This window comes from Monocercomonoides exilis (genome assembly GCF_001643675.1).
Source record: "Monocercomonoides exilis strain PA203 chromosome Unknown scaffold17-1647472, whole genome shotgun sequence".
Classification (NCBI taxonomy): Eukaryota; Preaxostyla; order Oxymonadida; family Polymastigidae; genus Monocercomonoides; species Monocercomonoides exilis.
In genome coordinates, this window is record NW_027150562.1 from 1,589,642 (window position 1) to 1,614,204 (window position 24,563).

The window sequence follows — 24,563 nt, forward strand, 5'->3', positions numbered from 1 at the left end:
GGGTTAGGATCATATAATAAATAAAATTTTTTGGCTTTTAATAAATGAAAGTCCAAAGATTAAAAAAAGCAAAAAAAGCTTTACGATTATTTAAAACTTTTTTTAATCTTAAATCACCGTATTGCATTCTTTGTATGCCATTCATTTGTTTTGGAAAATTATTATGTTATTGTCTTTTTATAAGTGGATTGCGAGTTTTTAAAATCTGTATTGCATTACGGAGTTGATGTTCACGATCAAATGAGAAAGTTATTTTGCGAGCCCTGTCGACTTTTTGTTACACCATGCGTTATTCGAGAGATTAAAAAGAATCCAGAAAGCGAAGTTGCCCCGCTTCTAAAGTTGGCAAAGACTTGCGAAATGCATTATTGTCATCACGAAGAAAATTGCACTGAGCGCCAATGCATTCTTAGTCTTATTGGTATGAATAATTTTTAAAGATGAAATATTTATGCGGATTTTAGATGTTGAGGACAGAAAATTTTGCATGGCTGTACAAAATCACGATGATAGACGCATTTTAAGAGGTTTGATTTTGAAATTGTTATTTGAGTATGATATATATATATTTTTCATTTTGATTAAGAAATACCTGGTGTTCCTCTAATTCACATGAACCTTAACGTGATTGTTGTCGAACCTCCAAGCAAGCGATCAACTGAATTTGCAGAAAATGTATTAAATTTTCTCCTCTTTCCTCATTTTAAAAATTTTTGATAAAAAATTTTTTTATTGAAGGAAAGATCAAAACAAAGGGCAAACATGATGCTTTCTGCTGAGCGAGGGATTAGAATTTATAAACAGACAATAGGAAAAGATGAGGAGGCAGAGCTTCTAACTGCTGCTGAAGCCGCACGTCAAAGAAAAGCTCTGTCAAGCAAGTCATTAATTCGGCAACCAGATTCAGTACAAGAAGAAAAACTTCCATTTGATGTTCAACATCACCGCAAAGTGGCAAAGGGGCCCAATCCACTTTCAGTGAAGAAGAAGCAGCAGAAAGAGAGATTCCAAACACCAAAGCAGAAAAAACAACAATTGGAAAGAGAAGAAGCAAAAGATTCTAAGCCAGTTTCAGAAGTCGTTTCAAATACACCTCAAACTAGAACTGCTGAGGCAAATCAAAAAAAGAAAAGAACAAGAAAAAGAAAAATAAGAGAAACAGATGAAGAAGATATCGGATCTACAGCCACTAATATTTCATCATCAAAGACTATTTTGGATGAAGATGAAGATGAAGATTTAGACATTTCAATAAAAACGAAAAAGGTGAAGGATAATTAAGAGTTCAAGCAAAAACACTTCACGTTAATGTAACGGAGATCCGTATCCAATATATTCACTTCATTTTTATCTTTTCTTTTTTAATAAATTCAATTATCAATTAGAAAGAACTATTTTTTTATGGGTATTCGTTAAAAGAAAAAATTTAATATGTCCCATTTGCAGCAGGCAAGAAGTAGATTGGAAACATTGAAAACTGAAAAACAAGAAAGGATAACCAAAACATTAATTAAAGTGTGTTTTAATGCGTTTTCACTGAATTATTTCAATTTTTCTCTTTTTTAAACTAGAATGACGAAAAAGAAGCAAAGAGAAGAAAAGCCGAAGATGATGCAATCGCACTTAGGCAAGGAAAGAGAGAGGCTGAAATAGAGTTTTCTAGACTTGCTCAGGCAAAGACTGATTTAGCTTTTGATCGAATTAAGAAAAAAACCGATCCACTGGCAATGGATGAAGTATGAATAAAACATGCATAACGACATTTTTACCCTACTAATTTTTGGTGTTATTTAGGAGATAAAACACACAAAAGAATTATACGAACAGATTATATCTTCAAAAGATAATTTAATTAGTGAGCTGCGAGGGAAATTAGAAGACAATGATCATGAATACATGAATTCATTACGAGAGCAGAGAAAGGACATTGGTTTGAATGCGTTTTATTTCGTTTTTTCTTTTCAAAATTATTTTGAAACATAATTACTTCAATTTAATAAAGATGATATGCTTCAGACAATGAGGGAAACATATCGCGAACTCGCAACAGGATATGAAGACGAATTAGAAAAGCTTGAAGCAGCATATGATAAAGAAAGAGAACAACAATTAGAGACTTTTCGAACAGAAATTGATGGATTGCTTGAAAGAAGGAGAAAAACCGAAGTAATTCAGATAGAAGTCGCAAGGCAAACTCGTGAGGAGCAAGCAGAACAGCTTGAGAAGATGAGGCAAAGAGCTGCAGAGGAATTTAACGCTGTTACAATTATGTTAGAGAAAGAAGTTGAAGATTTGGAGGAGCAGCATGCAGAGATGCGAAGCACAGTTCAGTTGAACCAGCAGAAGCTTCAGTACAATGTGAAGGTTTGAAAAAAAATAGAATGAAATGCAAAAGCAAAGCTGATAACTAATCTTTATCTTTTTTCCGCTAACTTTTTGCTATCATCAACATGATGAATCAGGTTCTGGGTGCCAGGGCGAAGGAGAACAGCGTGACAAAATCGACGCAGCAGGCGAAGGCGTCGCGTGTTGCAGAAGCGCTGGCAGCGATGAAGGAGAAGTTGGCGAAGACGACTGAAATGTACAAGGCCGAAAACGAGCGGCTGACGGAGGAGTATCAGCGCGTGACAGCGAATTTCAAGGAGCTGCAGTCGAAGTTCCGCCACTTTGAGCTGACTGACGAGAGGCAGTTTCAGGAGCTGTATGCGATGCACGAGGAGGAGATACTAGCACTCGCACGGAAGGCGATGCGCGCAGACAAGATCATTACAGAGCAGCAGCTGGGGATGGTATGGCAGCCACCTCCAGTTGCCAGGCTGGATGAAGAGAAAGAGGAGGAGATGGGAAAGGGAGAAGGAGAGTACGAAGAAGGAGGCACAACACGGAGGAGCGGGCAGGTTATGGGCGGGATGGAGGCTGTGGATGAAGAAGAGGAAGAGGAAGAGGATGAAGAGGATGAATCAAGTGAAGAGACAGGTGAAGATGGAAAGAAAAAGAAAAAGAAGTGGAACAACGAAGAAGGAAACGAAGAAGGAAGAGAGAAAACAGCTTCAGAAAAACAGGGAGATGGCGATGAGCAAGCAGCAGCAGAGGCACAAACTGGAGCAGGCAAAGCAGAGCGACTTGCTTCATTGAGTCATTCACCAGCACTTGTAAGGGAGGTGCTCCAGCTGATAACAGAAGAGTGCTCTTTTCTCGCAGCAGGTGTGGACATTGAAGGAGGAGAAGGGAAAAAAGATGGAGAGAAAGAGAAAGACGAAGGATCAGAGCGAAGAGAGAAGATAAACGATGCACATCAGAAGATGCTGAAGACAGACGCCATTTTGAAAGTGCTTGGAATACATTCGGTGGCTGATCTGAACAGACTGTTGGCATTTTTCTTGGTGGATCCTTCTTCAATTGAAACAGAGAAAGGAAAAGAGAAGGAGAAAGAGAAGGAGAAAGGGAAAGAGAAGAAAGACGGGAAGGAAAAAGAGAACGGAGACAAAGATAAGAAAGATGGGAAAGAAGACGAGAAAGACAAAACAGACGTGTCACTTCAGCTTCTTCCTCGCAAAGATGTCGTTGCGGCTGTGAAAGCATTTACCGAAGAGATGCAGCGAAGAGACGGGAAGAAGGTGGCTGCAGGAGGAGACGATAGCATTTCAGATGTCAATTCATCAACGATCGGTGGAAACACTTCAGTTGGTTTGCTTTCGTAGTTTTTATGGCTCACTTATGTGCTATTTATCAACAAATTAAACTTTTTTTATTTGCATTTTTATCACAGGGTCAATGTCAAGGACCACTGGAAGGGGCAGCAAGGGTGGCAGAAGTGGACGTAGAGGAAGAAACGATATATCAAAGAAACCTTTGTATTGGGCTGCTGCAAGAGATGTGATCAGCGATGATAAAATGAGATTGTGGAAAGTAATGAGTGCTGAAGGAGAAAAATACAATACAACATTAAATGAAAGAGCATCACTTATAGAAGTTTGATTTCATTTCTATTATTATAACTTTTATTATTATTAACATTTATTCAAATGATAAATAAATTTGTTTTATTTTCCTAGAAAACTGCTGCACTGAAACAGCAAAATGACGAATTAAAGGCACTTCTCAATCGTTATCTTTCATCAAAAGACAATGCAATGCTTATTTCACCTCCAACACACGTTTATCAAATGACTTCTGAAATTGCACCAGACGCTCTTCCACGGGCAGAGTGATCATGATGATTGTTTTTTTTTTAATTGTTTTCATAACTTATTTTTTTCGTTATTTATTAAAGGAAACAATAAATAAAAATGAATTATTAACTTCCTTATGCTCTCCGAGTTTTTGAGAAGAAAAAAAGTTAGTGAACTTGCTATTAAAGATGAAGTTGATGTACGCAAAGAAGAATGAATATACAAAAAATATTGGATTTTTCTCGTTCTCAAAAATGAATTCGTCTCTCAATCCAAAAAAGAAAGCTAGAATTGAAAAACGAGTTTGCTGATTGCAATATTTATACGTTATATTACCTCCAGGATTTTGTGAGATGCGAAGCAAATAAATGAATGAAAACGAAAAAAAAAAACACTTACTGATGTCCGACTTTATCCCTATGTATTAATCTAAGATCGGACCCGTGCTTTAAAAACACGCTTCCAGCTGATTGTTTTGGGTTAACACACATTCCAACTATTAAATTTTGACAGAAAAATAATTATTTATTTTTTTGTTAAATATCGAGCATAAATATATATAATAACAGTACCGTGTGTGATAATAGCAGCATCTTGTGGAACCATTCCAAATTGTTCTGCCACATAATGTACAACATATGTAAATTCAGTATCTTCTTTAACGGATAAACTGAAAAGAAGTTTCAAAAAATTTTTGTTTAAAAGCAAATATTTCTCAAAAAATCAAACGTCTTGAAAGGGAGTTTTGGATCAGCTGTATTTGTAACTTTGAAAGTAACCTGTGCTGAAGACATTTTCTTCTTGTCAATAAGATCTACCCAATATATGAAAATGTGACAAAAACATCTTTTTTCATTTTTTATTATTTTGATTTTTGGCTTTAACAAAAGAATTCATAATTAAATCGAACAAATAAGGAAATTGGACCGACTCTAAAAATGAAATACTCATGGAGATTATAAAACCAAAATTTTGACTCATACATAAAACAAAAAGAAAAACCTGAATATGACAATGTGAATGGGTGATACAATATAGACAAAAGAATGCTCATAAGAAAAATAGTTATAAACACAAATAAGTTCAAAAACAATATAAAATAATTAATGGTCGTCAGTTTTGCTTCCCTTTTCTTCTCCGTTTTCATCATCAACGCTCCACTTTATCTCTTCTTCGATGTCATCTTCAATCACTTCAGTCAGCCTGTTCCATGCAAAGCTGTATCCTCTGTGTGCAAACGGGATGAAGCGCGAGAAGCGGTCGCCGCGGCCAGCCCAGAAGCCGCGTGCAGACATGCGCCACGAATAACTCTTTCCTCTGCCGAAACTTGTGGAGATGCCGGTCAATGGACGCATTCCTCTTCGAAGGGGCACTGGAACAGAAGTAGCACGAGACAAGAGAGAAGGAGGAAGAGGAGTGTTGTCGAGGGGCGGGAGAAAGGGAGGAGGTGAGTGAGGAGAAGAGGATGGATATGAAGAAGAAGAGGAGGAGGAAGAAGAAGAAGAATATGCAGAAGGGAAGGGGAAAGGGAAAGAAGAGACAGAAGAGGTGTCCGATGAATCAGAATGGTTTTCAAAATTAAATGAGGAGACAGATTCGTTGGCTGGCAAATGAATCGATTCTTCATCTGAGTTGGAGCTGAGCGATGTTTGTGATGAAAGTGAGCAAAGAGAAGGAGAATACGAAGAAACAGAATCAGTTTGAGTGTTCTGCTTCCGTTGCATCGAACTGAAAGTGCCATTATCTTCATCATCACTTTCGTCATTGTCATCTCCACTGGATGAGTCAAACATCAGCATTTCTTCAGAGTCCTCTTCAAAAAGAGATGACAGACTTTCACTCGAATCGCTGCTGAGTGAAGGAGAAGTGCTCGTTTCTAACAGACTTTGCTGATCTAATTCTTTTTCTTTCGCATCTTGTTCTTGTTCTCCTTTCAACTTTTTTGCTGTTTTCTTGTCTTTCTGCTTCTGCTTCTTCTTTTTCTTCTTCATTGAGCTGTTTGCAAGTTGTGCCTGCGCACTCAAAAAGGGCGGCTCTATTTGGGCTTCTTTGTAGTCGAGCCAGTCGTCGCTTATTCCTGTGCGCTTGCCATAGCGCAGAGCAAACAGCTGCTTCAGCGCCTTCAACCGGGTGGATTTGGCATAGACAGCTGGGCGACTGTCCATCTGAATGCGCATTCCTCTCCTGTTTTTGAACCGGCGCAGAGGAAAAGAGTCGTATTTGTGCTGCGATGGAGTCAATGGGCTGATGCTTGATGGAGGCGAAGAGGGAGAGGGAGAGGGAGAGGGAGAGGGAGAGGGAGAGGTTGGGGATGACATTTGTGTAGTTGGAGATGTAAAGAAAACCGATCGAGCAGAAGGAAAGGCAGTTGGGTTCATCAGAGGCACAAGCAAAGGAGGAGAAACGCTATCATCTCTTGTTCTATTGTCAGAATGTGCAAAAAAAGGTGTTGAAGAAGAGGGAGATAGAGAACGAACAGAACGAGAAGTTGGCACTTGAAGTGGCTGAGAAATGTGCTGCTGTGACATTTCGTGAGATGTGATGTGATTTGGAAAGGATGAAGCAGAGGACGAGGCTGATGAATGAGATGACATCAATTCAGTTGCAGCATCACTCTCTGCTTTTGGCGCAGACAAAGAGAGAGAGAAAAGAGGAGAAGTGGATTGGTTGTCTGTCTGATGTGAAGTGTTGCCATTCGTGTCAGCGCTGGTTTCGCAACTTGGTTGTGTCGTCAGCGCAGAAAAAGAAGGAAGAAGAGGCTGAAATGGACTGCAGCTTGTGGCAGCAGGCGAAGGAAACAGACGGGGAAATGTTGGGTATGGCGAGTGTGTTGATGGCAAAGGAGAAGGAGAGGGAGAAGAAGATGAAGGAGATGTGGGAGAAGAAGGAGAAGAGGGGGATGTGGGTGAGGGAGGAGCATCTGCCACTTCTGCCTGGATAACTTCAGACTGAATGCTTTCGCTGTCAGAAGCAGCAGAGTCGCTGGTGTTGTTTGACTCCCCTCCAGAAAGTGCTTTCTCTTCTGTCATCCTCTTCATCTTCTTCATCAGCTTCTTCATCTTCTTTTTTTCCTTTTTTTCCTTCTTTTTCTCTTCGCTCAGCTCTTTCTCCTCGGCACACGTCCTTCTCCCTGGAACATATCTTGCTCCACCATAAATCTTTTCATTGTCCATTCTCATCTTTCCCTCAGCACTTGAGCTTGGTGCACTTGTCAATCCATCAATGTCATCAGCGTCTGTCTCCTTGTGAGGGAGGAATATGAATCCTCCACCAACACCTCGCTCATCTCCTTCTCTGCTTCTGCTGTCTTCTCCACACACAACCCACTGCATGTCCCTCTGCCTCTTGTTTGCTCGGTGGATGCCTTGTCTAATCGCCTTCTCTCGTGTGACACCCGGGTGTACTGTTGACTGCCCTGATGATGACTGCTTTTGCTGCTGCTTCGACGTTGGACGAGGCCTCGTCCTGCAAAAGTCAGATTTCTGTGAGAGGGCACTGCTTCTTTGAAGAGTAGCATTGGCAGCTTCTTCTGATGCTGAACTGTCACAAGTGGTGTCATGTGGATCGTTAGAAGAAGTAGAGCTGAAGCTGCCATTATTGCGAGATGCAACATAAAGGTATGATGCCTCTATCAGCAGCTGCTCTTGAAGCAGCGTCTGCTCCCGAAGAAACTCCTCATCTGCAAATTGCTGTCCGAATTTCGCTCTTCTTTTGAGCTCATCTTTCTCATTGCTCTCTTTGGACCATCGCAACTGAGGCAGAAATCGAACACATCCGCAGCTGACGGCTGTCAAAAATTGGGGGCACGAGAAAAGGCACAAGCATATCGCTGCTTCCAAAATAAGAGAGTAAATGATGATGAGGATTGATGATTGATTTGATTCCTGTTTGTTTTGAAATGTGTTTTAATATGAAAATAGTTTTGATTAATATCATATCACAAAAAAATACAAACCAAAAGCGTAAATGAACAGTCTCCTTCTCCCAGAGGAACAGTTACAACAATGTCGCTTTTATCAACACATGGATTTGTGCAACTTTGCAAAGATGTCTCATCAACCAAAGTTGCATTGATCAAAAATGTCTGTGGAAATGGAATATTTTCGTTGCACGGTAACCAAGAAAAACGGTACAGTCCATCGTCAGTTGCAACGAATTCAAATGACGATTCCTCATTGAATGATGCTTTAATTATTTGATAAACTGAGCTGTTGTGGAAGAGAACAGAAATTTGAGCTGCACAGTGAGTTCTGGTTTGAACTTCCCATAGCACGCTGCTTCCTTTCAAAAGAAAAAATGAAAGCTCTTTTTGTGAGCTGTCTGAACAAAAATTTAAAATGAACAACAAAAAAAATGTGCACTAACTTGACATAAAATATGAATTTTTAATATCACGGAAATAACTGACACCAAATTTATTTGTTGTATGTATCTGGCACGAGGTGGATGAAATCTATCGAAAGATTGCACAAAAAAGGGAAAAAATCAAATGCAAACCGAAGGCTGTGAAGCATTGTTCCTAGAAAAATGTGCAGCAAATCCTTCTTTTAACTGATATGTACCAATGTAGTTTGTATCAAATTTTATAATTTCTATGAGTGCAACTGCAAGTGTTGATGCAAAAAACAAGAAAATGGAGATTACAATGATTGACTTTAATATTGAACGAAATGTTGGACGACTTGTTGTATCCTTTTAAATTCATTAAAAGTAAAATAGATAGCAAAAAGGCATGATGTCAAACCCATTTCCAGATGAAAAAACACATTATCAAAATGAAGTTATTGCATGGTTTTTTGTATGGGAAAGAATCATTTTTGAGTCTTTTATATTTTCATTTTTATCTCGTATAAATTCATTTATTTACTCGTATAAATATTTTAAAGCATTCAATAACGAAAATAAAGCTTAAAAAAAACACAGTACTTGCACTCTTTATTAGATAAAAATACAAAAATTTAGAAAATCACAATATAAACTAAAAATCATAAATCTTTCACAAAATGCTGATATAAATGCACAAAATTGAAAAAGAAATTTGGCAAAAATGCTTACAACGTAACATAAAAAGAATTAAGTGGGTTCATAAAACAAAGATGTGTGAGTAGAGTGTATGATGTGATGACTAATTGAAAAGGCAGGATTTGCTGGATAAAGCTCCGATGTGAGTGAAATGTCGTTTGGGAGAAAAGAGGAAGGATTGAGCTTATGCTTCATGGCAAGCAGGCAGAGCAGCCGCGGGGGAGGAGGGATGGGAATAGGTAGCTGGTTGATGGATGAATATTGTGTATTGATTGAGTCAACAACACTGACACTTGCTTTGCGATCAGATACATTTAACATTTCAGCATTTGGCAAAGACATTGAAGAAGTATCTGGAATGAACATTTTATCTCTCAGGCTTTTTGGATTGGAATGTTCATCAGAAGAAGATGTAATGTTTAATGAGTCTGTTGTTGGTAGCAAAATCTTATTCAAAGTTGGATTTGAGATTGTGATGATAAGCGGGTGAAAAGACGAGGCAGATGACTCAAATGGATAGATCGGGTGCATTGGGCATTTCTGTCCTCTTTCGCTGTTCCAATGCTCAACCGCAGCAGACACACTGACAATGCCTATTTTCACAGTCTGCCAATCGCCTTTGCGAAAGAAAAGAGGATTGAAAAAAGTCTCATAAGAATGCATTTTTCGCCTTCTTTCACTGTCCATTGCTTCTTTGTCCTCTTCTTCGTTTTTGGTTTCTTCTTTTTCATTAACAAGTTCGAGCAATTTTTCATCAAATATAATTTGAGTGCCTTCTTCTGACCCTTCATCTTCAGCTAATGAAGCATCTGAGCTGTTTTGGCTGGTCTTTGAAAAACCATTATTTATCTCTGCATCATCTTGCTTCATTGCCATCGGATGTTTGTTGCCTTCTTCTTCGTCTGCTTTCTTCTTCTCCTTCTTTTTGCTGTCTATTTCTGTCAGCATCTTCACCACTTCAATGCTCACTTTTTTCTCTTCTATCATTTTTTTCATTTTGGAGTCAACCAGCTCCTTCTTCACCGCCTGCCTTAGTTCTTCCTCTGTCTGCCTCATCCGCCGAATCTTGTCTCGCAAAATCTTCTTTATTTCCTTCACTTCTTTCATCGCTTTTCTGTCGAGCGACGATTCTTTCTCTGCATTTTCCTCCTTTTTGCATGGCTTGCATCCCTCAGTGCCTGTCTTATCCTTCAAATCTGCCTCTTCTTTCTTCTTTTGCATCTTTGGCTGCTTCTCAAAGATGCTGCGCAGAGTGATCATGTGGTCTTCAGTCGAATCGCCTGACATTCCACTTTTGATGGAGCTGTCGCTTGCTCTTTCTCGAAACTTGCTTCGGAGTTTTGCTCGTTTGGCTTCCATCTTCCTTTCTCTGTCTATTATCTTCAGAGTCTTCTTCTTTTCTGCTCGTTTTATTGCTTTTTCTATTATTTTGCTCTTTTTCTGCAGTTCTGTGTCTTCTGTCTCTGACTCCTCAGAATTGTCTGCTGAGCCTTCGTCAACATCTCCTAAAGTCATCAGTCGCATTTCTTTTCTTTCTGCCTCTTCTTTTTCGACAAACCGCTGCTCCATCCTCCTTTTGCGCCGTCTGTCGCGTGCTTCCTTCGAATTTTCAGGTGAAAGCGACATCGACATAGACGAATCGCAAAATGCTTCCATTTCCTTTTTCAGCTGCCCCATCAGCGGTGAAAATGACCCGCTTTCAGGGAGCTTCTCAGTCCAGTCAAAAACATTGTCAAATAAGAATTCCTCCCTCTCAGCGATTTTGCGCAGAAGCTGCTGAATAAATTCATAGTCAGGTTTTGATTCAAAGTGGAGTACTCGAATATATCGCAAAAGCATTGCAATCTCTTTTGGAGTATCGCTGCAGAGATCATCGATAGGTGTTCCCATTTTGAGGTCTGCGATCTTCGTGTATTTTTGCTGATGGGTTTTGGCTTTAATTCCCATCCAAGGAAGCTTTCCTTTGAGAAAATACAACAGCATGTACACAACAGATTCTAGATCATCTCGTCGACTTTGCTCAATCCCTATATGCGCATTCACACTTGCATATCGTATTGTTCCTGTAATTCCCTTTGTTTCTCTATAAGGAATGTGCTGGCGAGTACGAGTGTCTCTGTACCGCTTTGCTAAGCCAAGATCAATCATATAAATAATATGTGAGGACTTTCCTCTACCAATCAAAAAGTTTTCTGGTTTTATGTCTCTATGAAGAAAATTTTTTGAATGGAGATATTCGATTCTTGAAATTAATTGGTCACCAATAAGGCATGTTGTTTTCAGTGAAAAATGCCTTTCGCATAAATGAAAAAGATCTTCTAAGCTCGGTCCAAGATAGTCCATCACCATTACGTTGCAGTCAGATTCCACTCCATACCAATATACATTTGGGATACCTTCACCTCCCTGAAGAAGTCTGTATAATTTTGTTTCATAAAATAATTGGGGTTGCGCTTGCTTAATTTTCTCAACTTTTGCAGCAACAGGCTCTCCTGTTCTGATTGAAATTCCCTTGTAAATTTCTCCAAAAGCCCCTGATCCAATCGGATGACTTATTGAAAATCTATAAGTATGAGCAATGAGCCATTCAGTTTGATTCTGTTTTGGCATAAAAACCTTCACAACTCCAATTCAGCTTCTTTTGTACTTAATTTCCAATTTTTTGCTTTGAATATTTGTTAATAAAGCAAAAATACAACTTTTAACACAATTTTTTTGATCTTTTTTTGGATTTCCCTTTACAAATTTTGATTCATTCTTAGTTTTTTATTCACATTCCATGGGTCCTGAAGCCTCCAAAGATGTTACTTCACCAGTGGAATTTGAAACAAAAATAAATACAATGATAGGACTTGGAAATGTTTGTTTAAAATATTTTTATCCAAGTATTTTTTGTTTTATTATCCTTTTGATTTAAAAACAGCTTGGAAATACTTGCTATGTAAATTCTATTTTGCAAGCGTTGTATTATTGTATTCCTTTTCGAAACGGAATGATATCATTTTATCTGAAACAAAAAGGACGGACAGAAGTTGAAGAAACGTTAGCTTACTCACTTGGAGAGCTCTATCATAGCATGTTAACCTACCCAACTCCACTCGGACAAATCCTTCCAACAAATTTTCTTATTAATCTGAAAAAGGCAAGTCCACTCTTTGAATCACCAGATCAGCAAGATGCACACGAATTCTTGAACTTTTTATTGAATTCGATTCATGACACTTTAAGCGAACAAATGAAAATTTCAAAATCAAATCAAACTTCAACGCTTATTGATCAAGTATTTAAGGGAGAACTTTCAGTTCGCTATAGGTTTGATTCATTCTTTTCTGATTGATAAAGAATATTAATAATCTATTCAGATGCTTAACATGCGAAACAACATCTCATCAGCATGAAGATTTTCTTCACCTCTCCGTACCAACACAGCAAAACACTTCACTTCATCATAATATTATGCAACTTGCAAATCCAGAGCGATTAGATAGAGATAATAAATTTTTCTGCTCATACTGTCGTTCTCATCAAGAAGCCTTGAGATTATCTCGTGTAAGTACACATCCTCAAGTTCTTGTGCTTCAGCTAAGACGATTCAAATATAATCCAGAAAAATTAGTTTTGGAGAAGGATATATCTTATGTAACAATTCCAAAGCGGCTTCGCTTAGCACAGCTTGGATGTGTAGGTGATCTTTGGGCAGACGATGAAGAGGAAGAAGAGGAAGATGGAAATGATGAAGCACTGGAGACACAAAAAGATGAAATAGGGGCAGCAAAAAAAGATGGTTCACAGGAATCTTATGAGCAGAAAAAGCAATCAGAAACACAAGAAAGCGCAAAACTCAAATCGGATCAAACTAAAAAGGAGAAAGAAACCCGAGGCATCCAATTTACTGGAGCAGGAAAAGATGCTCAGAGAGGAAACACATCTGATGGGGGAAATGGGCTTTCTTCAGACTCGACCTCTGCGACTGAAACATCTCGTGTGCTCATTGGTCACAGCGATCCATTGTATCGTCTGTCGTCGATGATTGTTCATGTTGGGCATTCATTGTCATCAGGGCATTACATTTCAATTGTTAACTGCTGCAACAAATGGTTTATCTTCAATGACACGTCAATCACAGTGTGCTTTTTTAAATTGTTTCTCCATTTTTTCAAAGTATTTTTCCATTTTTGCATTTTTTTTTCTGAATCATTGAAATTTCGATTCAACCAGCCTTTGGATCCTGCAGATCTCCATTTCTTTTTCGGTACACCTTCTCCTCTCCCCTTAAAAATGCGTCCACCTGCTTCAATTCCAGAAGATCCTTTAACGCACTTGCAGAGGACTTTTGGACTGAAGGCGTTTTCCAAAGGAACAGCTTACATTCTATTTTATGAGAAAATCTCGAAATGAACACATTTCACATGGCTTCATCGGTAAATTATGTTCTTATTCACTTAGCGTGAATGTTGTATGAGTTAGTCATCACTTCATTGTAATATTTTGCATCTCTTTCTTTTTTATTCTCTTTTTTAGAGGCATGTTGTTTTTAATTTATTTTTTGAAAAAATAAAATGCATTGTAAAGGAGTGAATGGATATATTTAATTGAACTAATATTTTTGGGACTAGTTCAATTTGCGACTGTGATGTGATAAAAATATCAAAGCAATATTTCAAAATTCACTGAATATTCAAAAGGTGTTTATACTCACTATGCTACAAAAGAAAAGGTCTCGAAGATCCAAAAAAGGATCCAAAGGAAAGCGAATGTTTGAGAGGCGAATCGTATTGCATTGTTGATTGCTCAGACGCAAAATAGGACGGACACAGCGGAGAAGGAGTAGCAGATGGCTGTGAAGGTGACGGACTTCCAACAATATGCTGCTGAGGAGTAAAAACTTCATCAGGATGAGTCGAAACAAGACGTACAGCCATCGACTGCTCTGCTTCTGAATGGGCGGTTTCAGACGCTTTTTCTTTGGCAACGAAGTAATGTGCATAAAGTTGCTTTTCTTCTTCAGAAAGAAGAGGGCGGATGCTGCGCAGCTTTGATGCCGAATCAGAGCGATGCATTCTGCCTCTGTGCATCTCCCTTTCTGTTTCGATGTTCAGTTCTCTTCTCTGAGGAAAGTCATGATGGCGCACATGCTCCAGCTGGTCATCAAACGGAACTTGTCTCATCAAATCCTCATTCGACCGAAGAGACGAAGCAGATGCAGAATTGCTGTGATTGCACAGAATGAACGAATTCGTTTTCGTTTTATTGTCAAGTTGTTCATTCTCTTTCAGAGAAGACTCGCTGGCACTTTTCTCCCCAATATTTGAAAGTGCTTCGTTCAAAATGCTTTCCTTTTTGGAGCACATTTCAACTTCCTTGTCTTCATTAGCATCGTCTTCTGCGCATCCCTCTCCGTCGTTGTCTTCCATCACAATTCCAGACGAAGCTTCTTCATTGCAAGCTTCTTCCATTTCAATCATCACCTGTCGTCGTTTCGCTTCATTTTCTTTTTCCTCTTCAACTTGACTCCGTTTGTACTGCACTTTCATCAAGAAGATCATCAGTGTTGAAGCAACGATTGTGATGAATGATGTTAAGGTCATCCACGGCAGATCAACAAATGAATAAATCAGCAGCACAAAGAAGTAGCCAATTGATATCCATGCAGTGATAAAACCTCCACTGATTGATTCAGAAACCGGATAGGTTTCTTCCGCACCAACTTCAAACACAAGAGGCAGCGGAGCTCCAGTCACAATCCCAAACAATGCTACAAAGAAAGAAAATACCCACAATGGAACAGGTACAATCGGCTTGCGGAATCTGTCCTGAAGAGGTATTGCCACGTTGCTTTGTGTGTTGTTGGAGCTCAACTTTCCAATTGGCAGAAACAGCAGAAACAATAAGCAAATGACAACATTTATCCCAAATAATATTAAAAGGAGCAGTTTATCCTTTTTCCTGAAAAGTTTTGTTGACAGCCAGCTTACTAATAGTGCACCGATCACTGTTAAAAATAAATGCGCAAATGCAAAATATGCTCCGAGCGATTCGGTAGAACCGAGAGCCATATAAAAATATGGAATATTCGAACTCCAGGCCTGTGTGGCTCCAGATTGCAAACCACCCAAACAAGCTAACACCATGAATTGTGGATGTATAAAAAGTTTGATAGATTCCTTTAAGGGTTTCAATGATTGCTTTAGTTTCATCTTTACAATTTCCCTGGTCTTAATTTTTGTAGTTGAAGAAGTAACATTATTTGTTTCTAATGGCTGCATTGGCTCCTGCGTCACTGACTCACTTTGCTGAGTAACAGCTTCATCGTCTTCCTTTGCAGATTGTGAAAATGAAGGAGGAGTTGGAGGTGCTTTTGGAAAATAAGCAATAATTAGAAACGTACACAAAAATTGAAGACCTAAATGCAGATAGAGTATGTTTGGAAAATCTGAAGCTTTCCGTACAAGTATTGGTCCCAAAAGAAAACTAAGTGCCACTCCAAGAGGATTAGACTGTGAACCCAATCCAGTAGCAACGGATCTTTCAGAAGCTGGAAACCAGGTAGCGCTAACTTTTGCTGGTAATGAATACGAAAACGCATTTCCAAGGTTGTTTAACAATGAAGCCACCAGGAAAAATGTTCTTGCAAAAGGCATTAAAGAATTAATCCACGTTGGAAACATTCGTAGAAGCGTTGATAAAAATAAGCTGATTGTCGAAATCAATGTTATAAATCGTAGATCATTTGTAAGTGCTTCGATCCAAAACAAAAGGAATACGAAAACCACAAATGAAAATGCGCCAATAGATAAAAAAAGATTGAGATCTGCAACTGTCAGCCTTGCTCGTATATAATATTGCTGGAAAGAATCGGGTACTGCACTAAATCCAAGAATTTCGAATGATTGCAGAAAACAATTCAGCGAAAACAATGTCAATATGTACCACCTTACGGGATAGATTTTGACTTTTTGTTCGCTTTCAGGAATAGCATTCGTTTTTATTGAATGAAAATCAACAGAATTATGCATTTGCTTAAGTTCCATATGGACACAAAGCAACAAGAATTTTGAAATCACTAATATGGATTATCGTTGCTAAAAAAGTTGTTTGTAAGTAATGATCTTCACACATACTATAAAATTTCAAACATATGAATGTTTTTAAAAATGTATGTCGAAATGTTTTAAAGAAAGAAAAGATTCCAAAGTCAAACTCTCTCTCTCAATACATACCAATTTGTAATTCCGATTAAAAACATATTCATAGAAAGAAAAAAAGATCAAACAAGGTGATGATTTGATTAGAAAAAATAACTTATAATATAAATACTGTAGATTAAGCAAAAACAGTAAATGCATATAGTTGAAATAAAAATTCAAATAAATGAAATAAAAAAAAAATTGTTTGTGATTGAGCATTCTTGGATCTACTTAATGTATGATGCTAGAAATTAAGACGATTAATCCAACGTGTAAATTGTAATTTTAGATTTGTCTGTCCAAATTAAAGCAAAATATTCTACTAAATCCACAAATGCAACTCCTATTTCCAGTACGTATCTCCCCTGGCATAGCTGCTTTGTGTCTCTCTTCTGCGATGCATCAGCAGGAGGTGCAAAAGGCACACCCTTAACAGTCCCCGAGCCAGCCGAGAAGCCAACGTGTCTTCCTTCATCGGGCGAGCCAAAGGAGGAGTCCAGAGTCGACGGGAAGCGGTGGGCGTAATTTCTGTTTGAGTGCTGTGTGGACTCGAAGAGCCACTCCTTCGCATTCACTGGCTCGTTCCTGGCAGACAGGCGGGTGATGATGCTGCGGGCGACTTGGTTGAGCGGATCGGTTGCCAAATTGCCGTCCTCTTTCTCCAATTTCACAGCGCTTAGCGGATACACTTTGAAGTACGGGTTGTACAACAGCATGGCAGGCGTTGTGAAGAGGAACTGGATGAGGATGTTTGTGTCTTCCTCTGCTTCGAAGATGGCAAAGCGTCTGAATATCTGCTGCTTGTTCGTCTTCGCCTTCTCCACCTTCCCTGCCACTCCAAACCAGCTCAGCTGATAGCGCGCTGACACCCACGGTGCAGGAATCGACTCAATAGACGCTGAATAGCCAGGCGGTGGGACGACGGTGAAGGTGAAGGGAGAGTTGTGCTCGATGCTGGAGAGCGGAGAAGGTGCAACAACTCGAAGAAAACGCTGTTTGGGAGAAGAAGTCTCTTTTTGGAACATAAATGTCATCTGTGCAGCGGAACGATGGTACAAAAAGAACTGAGTGGACGGGGCATATCGACGCTCAATCATCACAAATGGTGAAACAGAACAAGAGCAAGAAGAAGAAGAAGATGATGATGAAGATGATGATGATGATGATGATGATGATGATGATGACTGAGAAGTTGAATTTGATTTAGAGATTGCATCTTCAATCACCTTCTCAACAGAAAGTGGCTGAGACTCAAGTTCCTCCACATCCACATAAAATTCTGTTGCTGTTGGGCTGTCAATCACAACAGACACGTCGCCTGGTTTTGTTGGGGTGGATGCTGTTTCGAAGGGGTTTGGCAGCATCTTCGGAGGAGCAGCGAATGAAGCAGCAGAAGGAGACATAGGCGGTGTGGCTGAAGGAGAGGGTGTGTATGAAGGAGAGACAGACGAACGATGTTTGCTGGTTGGACGGGAAAGTCTGTTGCGAGAGGAACAAGAAGCAGAAGAAGCAGGCGAGGCAGCAGGAGACATCGCTCTTCTGTCGCCGTGCTGAAGGTGCTGCATGCTCATGTCAGAACCAGGTGATAGAGGACGGGTGTTGCGAGAGGGAGACAAAAGACGGCGCTTTTGCGAGTTGGGAGAAATGACATGTTGCGAACGAGGAGGAGAAAGAAGGCGAGGAAGAGAGAAAGACGAAGAAGATGAAGAAGAAGAAGTCAGACGCTTGCCAGCAGAAGGCGAGACGACATCGCGTTGGAGTGGAGCCAGCAGCCTTTGCGATGGTGGAGAGGCGATGCGGACACGTTTTGGGGGAGAAAGAAGGCGAGGGACTTGAGAAGAGCCAGCCAGATGAGCCTGTGGGTGGTGGATGAGAGAGGCAGAGGAAGAGGACGACTGGAGAGTAGGCGAAAGAGAGGGGAGGGTGGTGGCAGCGACGATGGTGTAGCCAGGGCGGAAGAGAGAAGAGGTAGAAATGGATGTGTCGGGTGCAGGAAGAGACGAGAACTGCGGGAAAGGCTTCATCGGCGTGAGTGTCACGAAGAACTGCGGGGCAAACAGCACCTGCGAAATGCGGATGAAAGGCAGGATGGGCGACTGGTCAGTCAGCGAGCGGGTGAATGTGCCGTCGCCTGCGCCTGTCAGAAGCACGGGGAAATACGACGAGATGAGCTCTGCACGCTCTTTGTTCTCTGCTTCACAGGCAGCAGATGTGGAAGAGATTGAAGAAGAGGATGCGAACGAAGATGATGAAGGTGAAGGGGTGGAGGAAGGGGAAGTGGAAGAGGAGGATGACAGAAACATGGTGGAATCTGACTGGACAACTTCAGAATTTGTCGATTGGAAAGAAGAAGAAAGCAGAGATTGTGGGTCATTTGAGACCGGCAGTGCAACAGAAGAGCGTGTGATAACGTCGACGCCTTCCTTCTGGGAGAGTGGGTAGATTAGAGGATAAGGGTGTGTCTCAGCTTTGATGGTGCACTGGTTGGTCTGCGTGATTGGGATGCGCGAGACAGCGATGTGTCTGTTGGAGTATGCAGTGATGGTGAAGCGGAGGTCTCTCTTCCGCTTCGGCGCATTCATCATTGAGACGACCATCGTGTAGTATCCTTCGAAGTCGTCTTCAATCTTCTCCAGCGAGTACATCCATACGCGATACATCGTCGGGTCCACCCGGCTGTCCACACACGCCACGCGGCACACCACCGGCGGCCGGGCAATCGGACGCGGCTTCTTCTGCATGTTCCCTTCGGCATCTGCTTCGGTGACGGTGTGCACGTGGAAGCGCAGCCCTATCGCCGGGTCTGGTGGCTCCAGCAGCTCGTCCTCGTCAAGGTCTTCCCAGTGCCGCTCGAGCAGAAACCAGTAGCGCTGGCTCTTCTCCTTCCGCACGAGATACTGCGGAGAATAGAACGTCCGCTGCATCTCGTCGTCGTGCTGGTGCTGCGCCTCAAACACGCAGTGGAACGTCTGCTGCGTCGGAAAGAGCAGCGGAGACCAGGAAAGATTGAGGGAGCTGAAGTGCCGGCAGAGGCTCTCCCAGTCGATGTAGAAGATGCCGTTGTCTGTGCCTGCTGCTGTGTCTGGGTCGTAACGCAGCGCCTTCCGCAGCTCAGGAGTCCACGACGCGGAATCGCCTGGGCTAAGCTTCCCGCGCCAGCCGCGCTGCATTGACGGTGCCCGCATCTTCAGGATCTTCTGCCCTTCGACCTCCTTCACGTCCAGAATGGCATAGCCTGTGTCTGCCAGTAGCCCTGTGCTTTCGGTGATCGCGTCAGGCAGCTCCTGGTCGGTGCAGGCAGTCGCCAGAAGCGTGGCTGTGGCATACCCTTCATACAGCTCTTCCCAATGGTCTTCCATCTCGTCGTCTTTGCCTTCAGACGCACTGCTTGAACTGCTGCTGCCATCCCCGTCTTCCTCGCTCAAAGGCTCCACTCTCCACATCTCAGGAATCCATCCAGCCAGAAAATGGATGGTCTCAGCGGACAGCACATCCCACGTGGAATAAGAGTCGCCACGTACCTTCAAAAACGCCTTTTCCAGCAGCGACGCCCACAGCTCCTTCCGCCCATTTGTATAGCAGCACAAAAGAGAGTTGTTATTATCTGGCAAAGAGGAAGATGATGATGATGCCTTTTGGTTTGACGGAGTGCAAGGCAGTCTGTCGTCAATCTCCACCATGCGCCACGCACCGTTGAAGTACATCTTCACTGCATAGCGCCCAGAAGGATTGATGACACACCCTTCGTCTTCTGTCTGAGGGAATATGTTGGATGTGAGAAAGGCTATCTTCAGTCGCTCCTCTGCATATCCCAAAAGCAGAAGCGAAGAAACCACAGACGGGTCATCCACACAGCACTGCTTCAGGTGACGCCAGCTTTTCTTTCCAAATACCGAAAGATCCTGATTGTCGCAATGGAATATACTCTTCGGTCTCATCAGCTGACAGTGTTTCTTAGCTTGTTTTTCGTTTAAGAGCACATTTGTTGTATCTTCATAGAAACGGGCTCCTTCATCATCCCTTATAACCTCATGTGCAGCTGGATTCCAAATTGGATAGACAACTCCATGCAATTTAGAGGAATCCTCAAGTACTTTGCGCTCTTCTTCTCCAAAATCACCAAATTTCGGTAATGCAGGGTATTTTGAGGGAATAATAGGCTTTACTGTGAGTGCAGGCCCTCTAACAATTACATACCTATGTGTGGCCTGTTCGGATTTCTCTTCTTGTAACGGTTCAAGGAATTCCTGGCTTGATCCTCTTCGTGGAGAAAATAATTCAGGCTGTGCTGGTGGCGGAGAGAATAATCTTGATGGTTCTCTGCTGCCTCTCTTCTTCTTTCTGAAAATTGGTATTGGAGGTTTTAAAAGTGGAATTTCATATCCCTTCATTTCTGACTTTGATGATTTCTTTGCAACAGATATTATTCGTGGCCTTGCTTTTGGTCTGCTAATAACAGAAGTCGCCTTCTGATCTTCTGTTTTTGGGAATAAAGTCAATTTCATAAAGCTAGCTTGACGCTTTTGAAGCCATTCTGGTTTTGCAGTTGAGCTAGATTCGGCTTTGTGGATTAAAGTTTCTTGTTTTCCCGTTCCACTTGAATTTTCAGATGATGTTTGTGATTGCATTCTTGAACTAAGTGTTGATGATTGTCTTTTTATAGGTGGAAGTGGATTTTTTGATGTTCCTGAAGGTTGGACCATTTAAATAATATTCTTTAATTAAAAAAGGAAGTTTTCATAAAAAATTTTTTGTCAGAATTTTAAAAATATTCAATGAAAATAATGAATTTATTGAACGAGCATAAAATGAATATTGGCTTTAAAATTAAAAAAAGCAAAAACAATAAACCTATTTGAACAAAAAAGTAATGGGTTTGAATGTGGATTATTTCAAAACAATACTTAACATCGATGCTTAAGGCTATGAACAGCAAATGAATAATAAAAGCGAGAAAAGTATATTATAATTTTTCTGAATTTTGTCAATTTTTATTATTTGATATTTTTGTCTCACGGTCCGGAGCTTACACCAAATAAAATTTAAAATATATATATAAGAAATAATAAGTCGTGAAATATATGTCTTTTTCACACTCAGAATTGTCACTTTCTGGAGATTCGTTTTCTTCAGATAGCCAAAAAGTTGAAGCATTACTGCAACAACTTGCAGTTGAAAGGGCAGATAAAGAAGCCACAATTGTATTAAACTAATTATTTTAATTATTATAGTGAACTAAAAAGTAATTATTGGCAATCAATACTTCTTTTAGGAAAAACTGAATGAATCTTTGTCTCTTTATCAAAATCTTCAAAAAGATTATGAAGAACTCATTCCAAAATTAAAACATAGTCAAACTTTACAAGCATCTCAGGTATTTTAATGGATTGCTTTTTATGCTCAAGAAATAATACACTTTCAAATGAACCATTTAAGATTTCTAATCTACAAGTGATGCATGATCAGATGTTTGCATTTATAATCTGAATATTTGTTTATAATTTCTTTTTTTGTTCTTGATAGAACAGAAGCACGGCAAGAAAAAATGCAAATTGAGCAAATTATGCAATTGAAGCAACAGCAGTACGAACAACTTCAAAAGGAGTTCGAACTACAGCAAATGGAATATACACGATTGAATGAGGAATGTTTGAAAATTCACTTTCTTATTTATATCACATTTTAACACATTTGAAATTAATAATATATTTGAAATATTTTAGTTCAAAAAACTCAATTTAAAATAAAACAAATGAATTCCACTTTAAATCAAAAAGAAAAAGAGTGCAAATCCTTAAAACTTTCATTGGATCAAATGCATCAAACAGTTTGCAAAACATGATTTTTTTATTTTAATCATTCTCCAATAATAAGGTTGAAACTCAAGCTCAGCAACTTAATGAGCAGGCTCAGATTGTAACACTTCATATTCAAGAAAACCAGTTTGTATTATATTTCTCGGAGATATTTTTCGTTTAACTTTCGGGAAAAAATATCAAATTCTTGAAGGGCGTTGAAAAAGTCATTAAGCGAACAAGCTGAGGAAATGCAGAAATGTTCAGATATTTTGAATGTTTGGTTAATTTTTATTATTTTTATGTTTCATTCAATTTTATGACATATCTCAGCAATTTACACAACTTTCTTTTGAAAGAGAACGTTTGTGTGCTTTTGTGATTTCAATCACGAGTTGTTTTTTCTGATGTTTTTTTAGAGCTTCTTGCTGTCAACCAACATCTTCAACAAGAAAATCAACAACTTGCATTGGAAAAAAATGCATTAGAGGTTCAATGCATCCAGTCAACGCAAGCAATTACTCAGACAGCACAAAATGCTTTTGATTCAGCAAATTTAAAACATTCTGAGCAAATGGCAGAAATGGAAAGAAAAGTCTGCAAATAATTGATTTTGTGCTGAATATTTCAATTGACTTGTATGTAATACAATTTTGTAACATTTCTTTATCCCATTAGCTTCACGATTCAGAATTAGAATTAAATAGCAAGGCTGGGACAATACGAGAACTACAGAAAGAAATAGAACTGATGGTTAAAACGAATATGCAAATGAAAAGAATCACTGAAGATGCTCAAAAAGAGTTTGTAAAAAGAAAGAAAGAAAGCAATTTTCATTTTCCAATTTTATAATATGTCTGATGTATTTCAATTTAACATTATTTCAGAAAAGACCAAAGACAAGCTGAAGACATTCGTTTGATGCAGCAAAAACTCGATGACAGTGAAGCCGAAAGACGAAAACTTCACCGAACGATTGAGCAGCTGGAAAGAGAATGCAGAGAAGAAAAACAAAGAATTGGAGAGATAATGAAAGCAATGGACGGGATAGTAACAAAAGGTTGGACATTCAAAGCATTATTTTGAAATAAATAGTTTTGCAATGCAAATTGATGATAAATGTGTGATTTGATTATTTTGATGTTCAATTTTAAAATTAGAAGAGTCAACATCATTAATGCATCAAACTGCAAATGATTTGATATCTTCAGCCATGAATGAAGAAAAAGTGCGCAAGGCAAAAGATAAAAATGATCTCTTGAAGGAAAAAATTAAACAGTTTGTATTTTACTATTTTGATTTTGTTTGATTGAATTTTTCTGCATTGTAACGCAAAGTCTCAAAACAATTCGCGAAAAAGAAAAGCAAAAAATGGTTGGATTTCAAATTTTGCTTTGTGTCTATAAATTGATATTTGAAAAAATTACAATTGATTTTCGTTTGACTCTGTAGGAAAAAGCACAGAATGATATGAAGGAAAGATGCAAAGAAGAGATTGACAGATTAAATGCTAAGCATCAATCAGAAATCAATTTGTTCAAGCAAGAAATGCAAAAAGAGGTCTTGTTATGTTATTATTTTTTCATGCGAATCTTTTAATATTAATTTAAAATGAATTATCGAAACAATTTTTCAGATTAATAAATACATAAGAAAAATTAGGAAAATAGAACTTCAATTGGCCGAAGATCGAAGAGAAACAGAAAAACGCATGTTTCAACAGTATGACGTTTTCGAATACATTGGTGAACATTCATTGACATAATGATTTTATTTATAGAAAGTTGACTCTTCAAAAATTAAAGGATTAAATCAAAAGGATGATATACATTAAAGGCGTATTTATGAATATTTTTTTTATTGTTTGATAATGTGTGTAATTTTTGTATTGTTATAATTAATTGCAATTGCACTGCTTGGTTTTTGTTTTGAAGTTATTTACAAAACACATTTTGAAAAAATTTATGCAAATGGAAGACGATTTATTCAAGTTATTGGTAAAAGTGGAATCAATCGACACCTCTTTTGATCACACCCATCATATTAATATTTCTCCTTTTTTTTTTCTCACATTAGCTTCCGAAATAAGTTTTTTTTTTTGGTTATATGATTTATTGTTTTCGCATCTTTTTTGCTAGGGTTAAGAAAAGGAAAAAAAGTTAGGGTTTTCCTTGAAAATCCATTTTTTTGTAAATTAATGATAAGAATGAAGATGATTTTTAATATTTGAATATAGTTATTTTCCTAAAAATTCTTTGAATATATTAAATATTTATTATTTAATATGTTGGGGAAATGATTATCTATGTTGATTTCAGGGTGTCTGTTGAATCCACTCTTACCAAGTTATTTATAAAATAATTCGGAAAATCATAATAATAATTTTT

General features: G+C 39.1%; 9 protein-coding genes across 9 annotated transcripts; 4 read left to right on the forward strand and 5 right to left on the reverse strand.

Annotated features, from left to right (window-relative positions):
* The first annotated feature begins 35 nt into the window (after positions 1–35).
* On the forward strand, positions 36–1,381 carry MONOS_18608 (putative rRNA-processing protein UTP23). Its single transcript, XM_067871642.1, has 5 exons — positions 36–132; positions 185–421; positions 465–527; positions 587–675; positions 739–1,381. The coding sequence occupies exons 1-5, from the start codon at positions 45–47 to the stop codon at positions 1,279–1,281; spliced, it is 1,020 nt and encodes a 339-aa protein (XP_067729426.1). The 5' UTR covers positions 36–44; the 3' UTR covers positions 1,282–1,381.
* Positions 1,382–1,401: 20 nt separating this feature from the next.
* On the forward strand, positions 1,402–4,309 carry MONOS_11014 (putative dynein regulatory complex protein 1). The gene is made up of 7 exons (XM_067863510.1): positions 1,402–1,515; positions 1,572–1,736; positions 1,795–1,930; positions 2,003–2,364; positions 2,463–3,687; positions 3,770–3,972; positions 4,056–4,309. Exons 1-7 carry the CDS (start codon positions 1,432–1,434, stop codon positions 4,209–4,211), a joined length of 2,331 nt encoding a protein of 776 aa, XP_067729427.1. The 5' UTR covers positions 1,402–1,431; the 3' UTR covers positions 4,212–4,309.
* MONOS_11013 (putative UFM1, ubiquitin-related protein) lies at positions 4,303–4,993 on the reverse strand. Its single transcript, XM_067863509.1, has 4 exons — positions 4,902–4,993; positions 4,745–4,842; positions 4,572–4,668; positions 4,303–4,508 (listed from the first exon to the last, which is right to left on the reverse strand). Exons 1-4 carry the CDS (start codon positions 4,964–4,966, stop codon positions 4,505–4,507), a joined length of 264 nt encoding a protein of 87 aa, XP_067729428.1. The 5' UTR covers positions 4,967–4,993; the 3' UTR covers positions 4,303–4,504.
* Positions 4,994–5,019: 26 nt separating this feature from the next.
* MONOS_11012 (uncharacterized protein) lies at positions 5,020–8,969 on the reverse strand. Its single transcript, XM_067863508.1, has 5 exons — positions 8,917–8,969; positions 8,670–8,864; positions 8,538–8,625; positions 8,128–8,492; positions 5,020–8,056 (listed from the first exon to the last, which is right to left on the reverse strand). Exons 1-5 carry the CDS (start codon positions 8,938–8,940, stop codon positions 5,276–5,278), a joined length of 3,453 nt encoding a protein of 1,150 aa, XP_067729429.1. The 5' UTR covers positions 8,941–8,969; the 3' UTR covers positions 5,020–5,275.
* Positions 8,970–9,058: 89 nt separating this feature from the next.
* MONOS_11011 (putative casein kinase I-like) lies at positions 9,059–11,914 on the reverse strand. The gene has a single exon (XM_067863507.1). It carries the CDS (start codon positions 11,802–11,804, stop codon positions 9,246–9,248), a length of 2,559 nt encoding a protein of 852 aa, XP_067729430.1. The 5' UTR covers positions 11,805–11,914; the 3' UTR covers positions 9,059–9,245.
* A 20-nt stretch (positions 11,915–11,934) lies between these two features.
* On the forward strand, positions 11,935–13,768 carry MONOS_11010 (putative Ubiquitin carboxyl-terminal hydrolase 46). Its single transcript, XM_067863506.1, has 4 exons — positions 11,935–12,054; positions 12,118–12,506; positions 12,557–13,319; positions 13,413–13,768. Exons 1-4 carry the CDS (start codon positions 11,974–11,976, stop codon positions 13,590–13,592), a joined length of 1,413 nt encoding a protein of 470 aa, XP_067729431.1. The 5' UTR covers positions 11,935–11,973; the 3' UTR covers positions 13,593–13,768.
* Positions 13,762–16,297, reverse strand: MONOS_11009 (putative transporter, major facilitator subfamily protein). Its single transcript, XM_067863504.1, has one exon. It carries the CDS (start codon positions 16,223–16,225, stop codon positions 13,898–13,900), a length of 2,328 nt encoding a protein of 775 aa, XP_067729432.1. The 5' UTR covers positions 16,226–16,297; the 3' UTR covers positions 13,762–13,897.
* A 1-nt stretch (position 16,298) lies between these two features.
* MONOS_11008 (putative calpain) lies at positions 16,299–21,093 on the reverse strand. The gene has a single exon (XM_067863503.1). It carries the CDS (start codon positions 21,082–21,084, stop codon positions 16,642–16,644), a length of 4,443 nt encoding a protein of 1,480 aa, XP_067729433.1. The 5' UTR covers positions 21,085–21,093; the 3' UTR covers positions 16,299–16,641.
* A 369-nt stretch (positions 21,094–21,462) lies between these two features.
* Positions 21,463–23,987, forward strand: MONOS_11007 (uncharacterized protein; the record flags this gene model as incomplete). The annotated part of the gene is made up of 16 exons (XM_067863502.1): positions 21,463–21,582; positions 21,654–21,755; positions 21,818–21,849; positions 21,905–22,029; positions 22,105–22,208; positions 22,256–22,323; positions 22,391–22,454; positions 22,510–22,540; positions 22,596–22,771; positions 22,855–22,979; positions 23,064–23,236; positions 23,337–23,454; positions 23,514–23,550; positions 23,629–23,736; positions 23,813–23,898; positions 23,957–23,987. 16 exons carry the CDS (start codon positions 21,463–21,465, stop codon positions 23,985–23,987), a joined length of 1,500 nt encoding a protein of 499 aa, XP_067729434.1.
* Between the last annotated feature and the right edge of the window lie 576 nt (positions 23,988–24,563).

Coding starts and splice junctions, on each gene's coding strand:
- MONOS_11008 (XM_067863503.1), bottom strand. CDS start 21,084: ATGGTCCAACCTTCAGGAACATCAAAAAATCCACTTCCACCTATAAAA.
- MONOS_18608 (XM_067871642.1), top strand. CDS start 45: ATGAAAGTCCAAAGATTAAAAAAAGCAAAAAAAGCTTTACGATTATTT. Junction 528..586: donor TGATAGACGCATTTTAAGAG/GTTTGATTTTGA, acceptor ATTTTGATTAAG/AAATACCTGGTGTTCCTCTA. Junction 676..738: donor CAACTGAATTTGCAGAAAAT/GTATTAAATTTT, acceptor TTTTTATTGAAG/GAAAGATCAAAACAAAGGGC.
- MONOS_11014 (XM_067863510.1), top strand. CDS start 1,432: ATGTCCCATTTGCAGCAGGCAAGAAGTAGATTGGAAACATTGAAAACT. Junction 2,365..2,462: donor AGCTTCAGTACAATGTGAAG/GTTTGAAAAAAA, acceptor ATGATGAATCAG/GTTCTGGGTGCCAGGGCGAA. Junction 3,688..3,769: donor CGGTGGAAACACTTCAGTTG/GTTTGCTTTCGT, acceptor TTTTTATCACAG/GGTCAATGTCAAGGACCACT.
- MONOS_11013 (XM_067863509.1), bottom strand. CDS start 4,966: ATGTCTTCAGCACAGGTTACTTTCAAAGTTACAAATACAGCTGATCCA. Junction 4,843..4,901: donor CCAAAACTCCCTTTCAAGAC/GTTTGATTTTTT, acceptor ACTTCTTTTCAG/TTTATCCGTTAAAGAAGATA. Junction 4,669..4,744: donor TGCTGCTATTATCACACACG/GTACTGTTATTA, acceptor AAAATTTAATAG/TTGGAATGTGTGTTAACCCA.
- MONOS_11009 (XM_067863504.1), bottom strand. CDS start 16,225: ATGGAACTTAAGCAAATGCATAATTCTGTTGATTTTCATTCAATAAAA.
- MONOS_11011 (XM_067863507.1), bottom strand. CDS start 11,804: ATGCCAAAACAGAATCAAACTGAATGGCTCATTGCTCATACTTATAGA.
- MONOS_11012 (XM_067863508.1), bottom strand. CDS start 8,940: ATGTGTTTTTTCATCTGGAAATGG. Junction 8,865..8,916: donor GTTTTTTCATCTGGAAATGG/GTTTGACATCAT, acceptor TGAATTTAAAAG/GATACAACAAGTCGTCCAAC. Junction 8,626..8,669: donor ACAATGCTTCACAGCCTTCG/GTTTGCATTTGA, acceptor ATCTTTCGATAG/ATTTCATCCACCTCGTGCCA.
- MONOS_11010 (XM_067863506.1), top strand. CDS start 11,974: ATGGGTCCTGAAGCCTCCAAAGATGTTACTTCACCAGTGGAATTTGAA. Junction 12,507..12,556: donor GAACTTTCAGTTCGCTATAG/GTTTGATTCATT, acceptor TAATCTATTCAG/ATGCTTAACATGCGAAACAA. Junction 13,320..13,412: donor TCAATGACACGTCAATCACA/GTGTGCTTTTTT, acceptor CGATTCAACCAG/CCTTTGGATCCTGCAGATCT.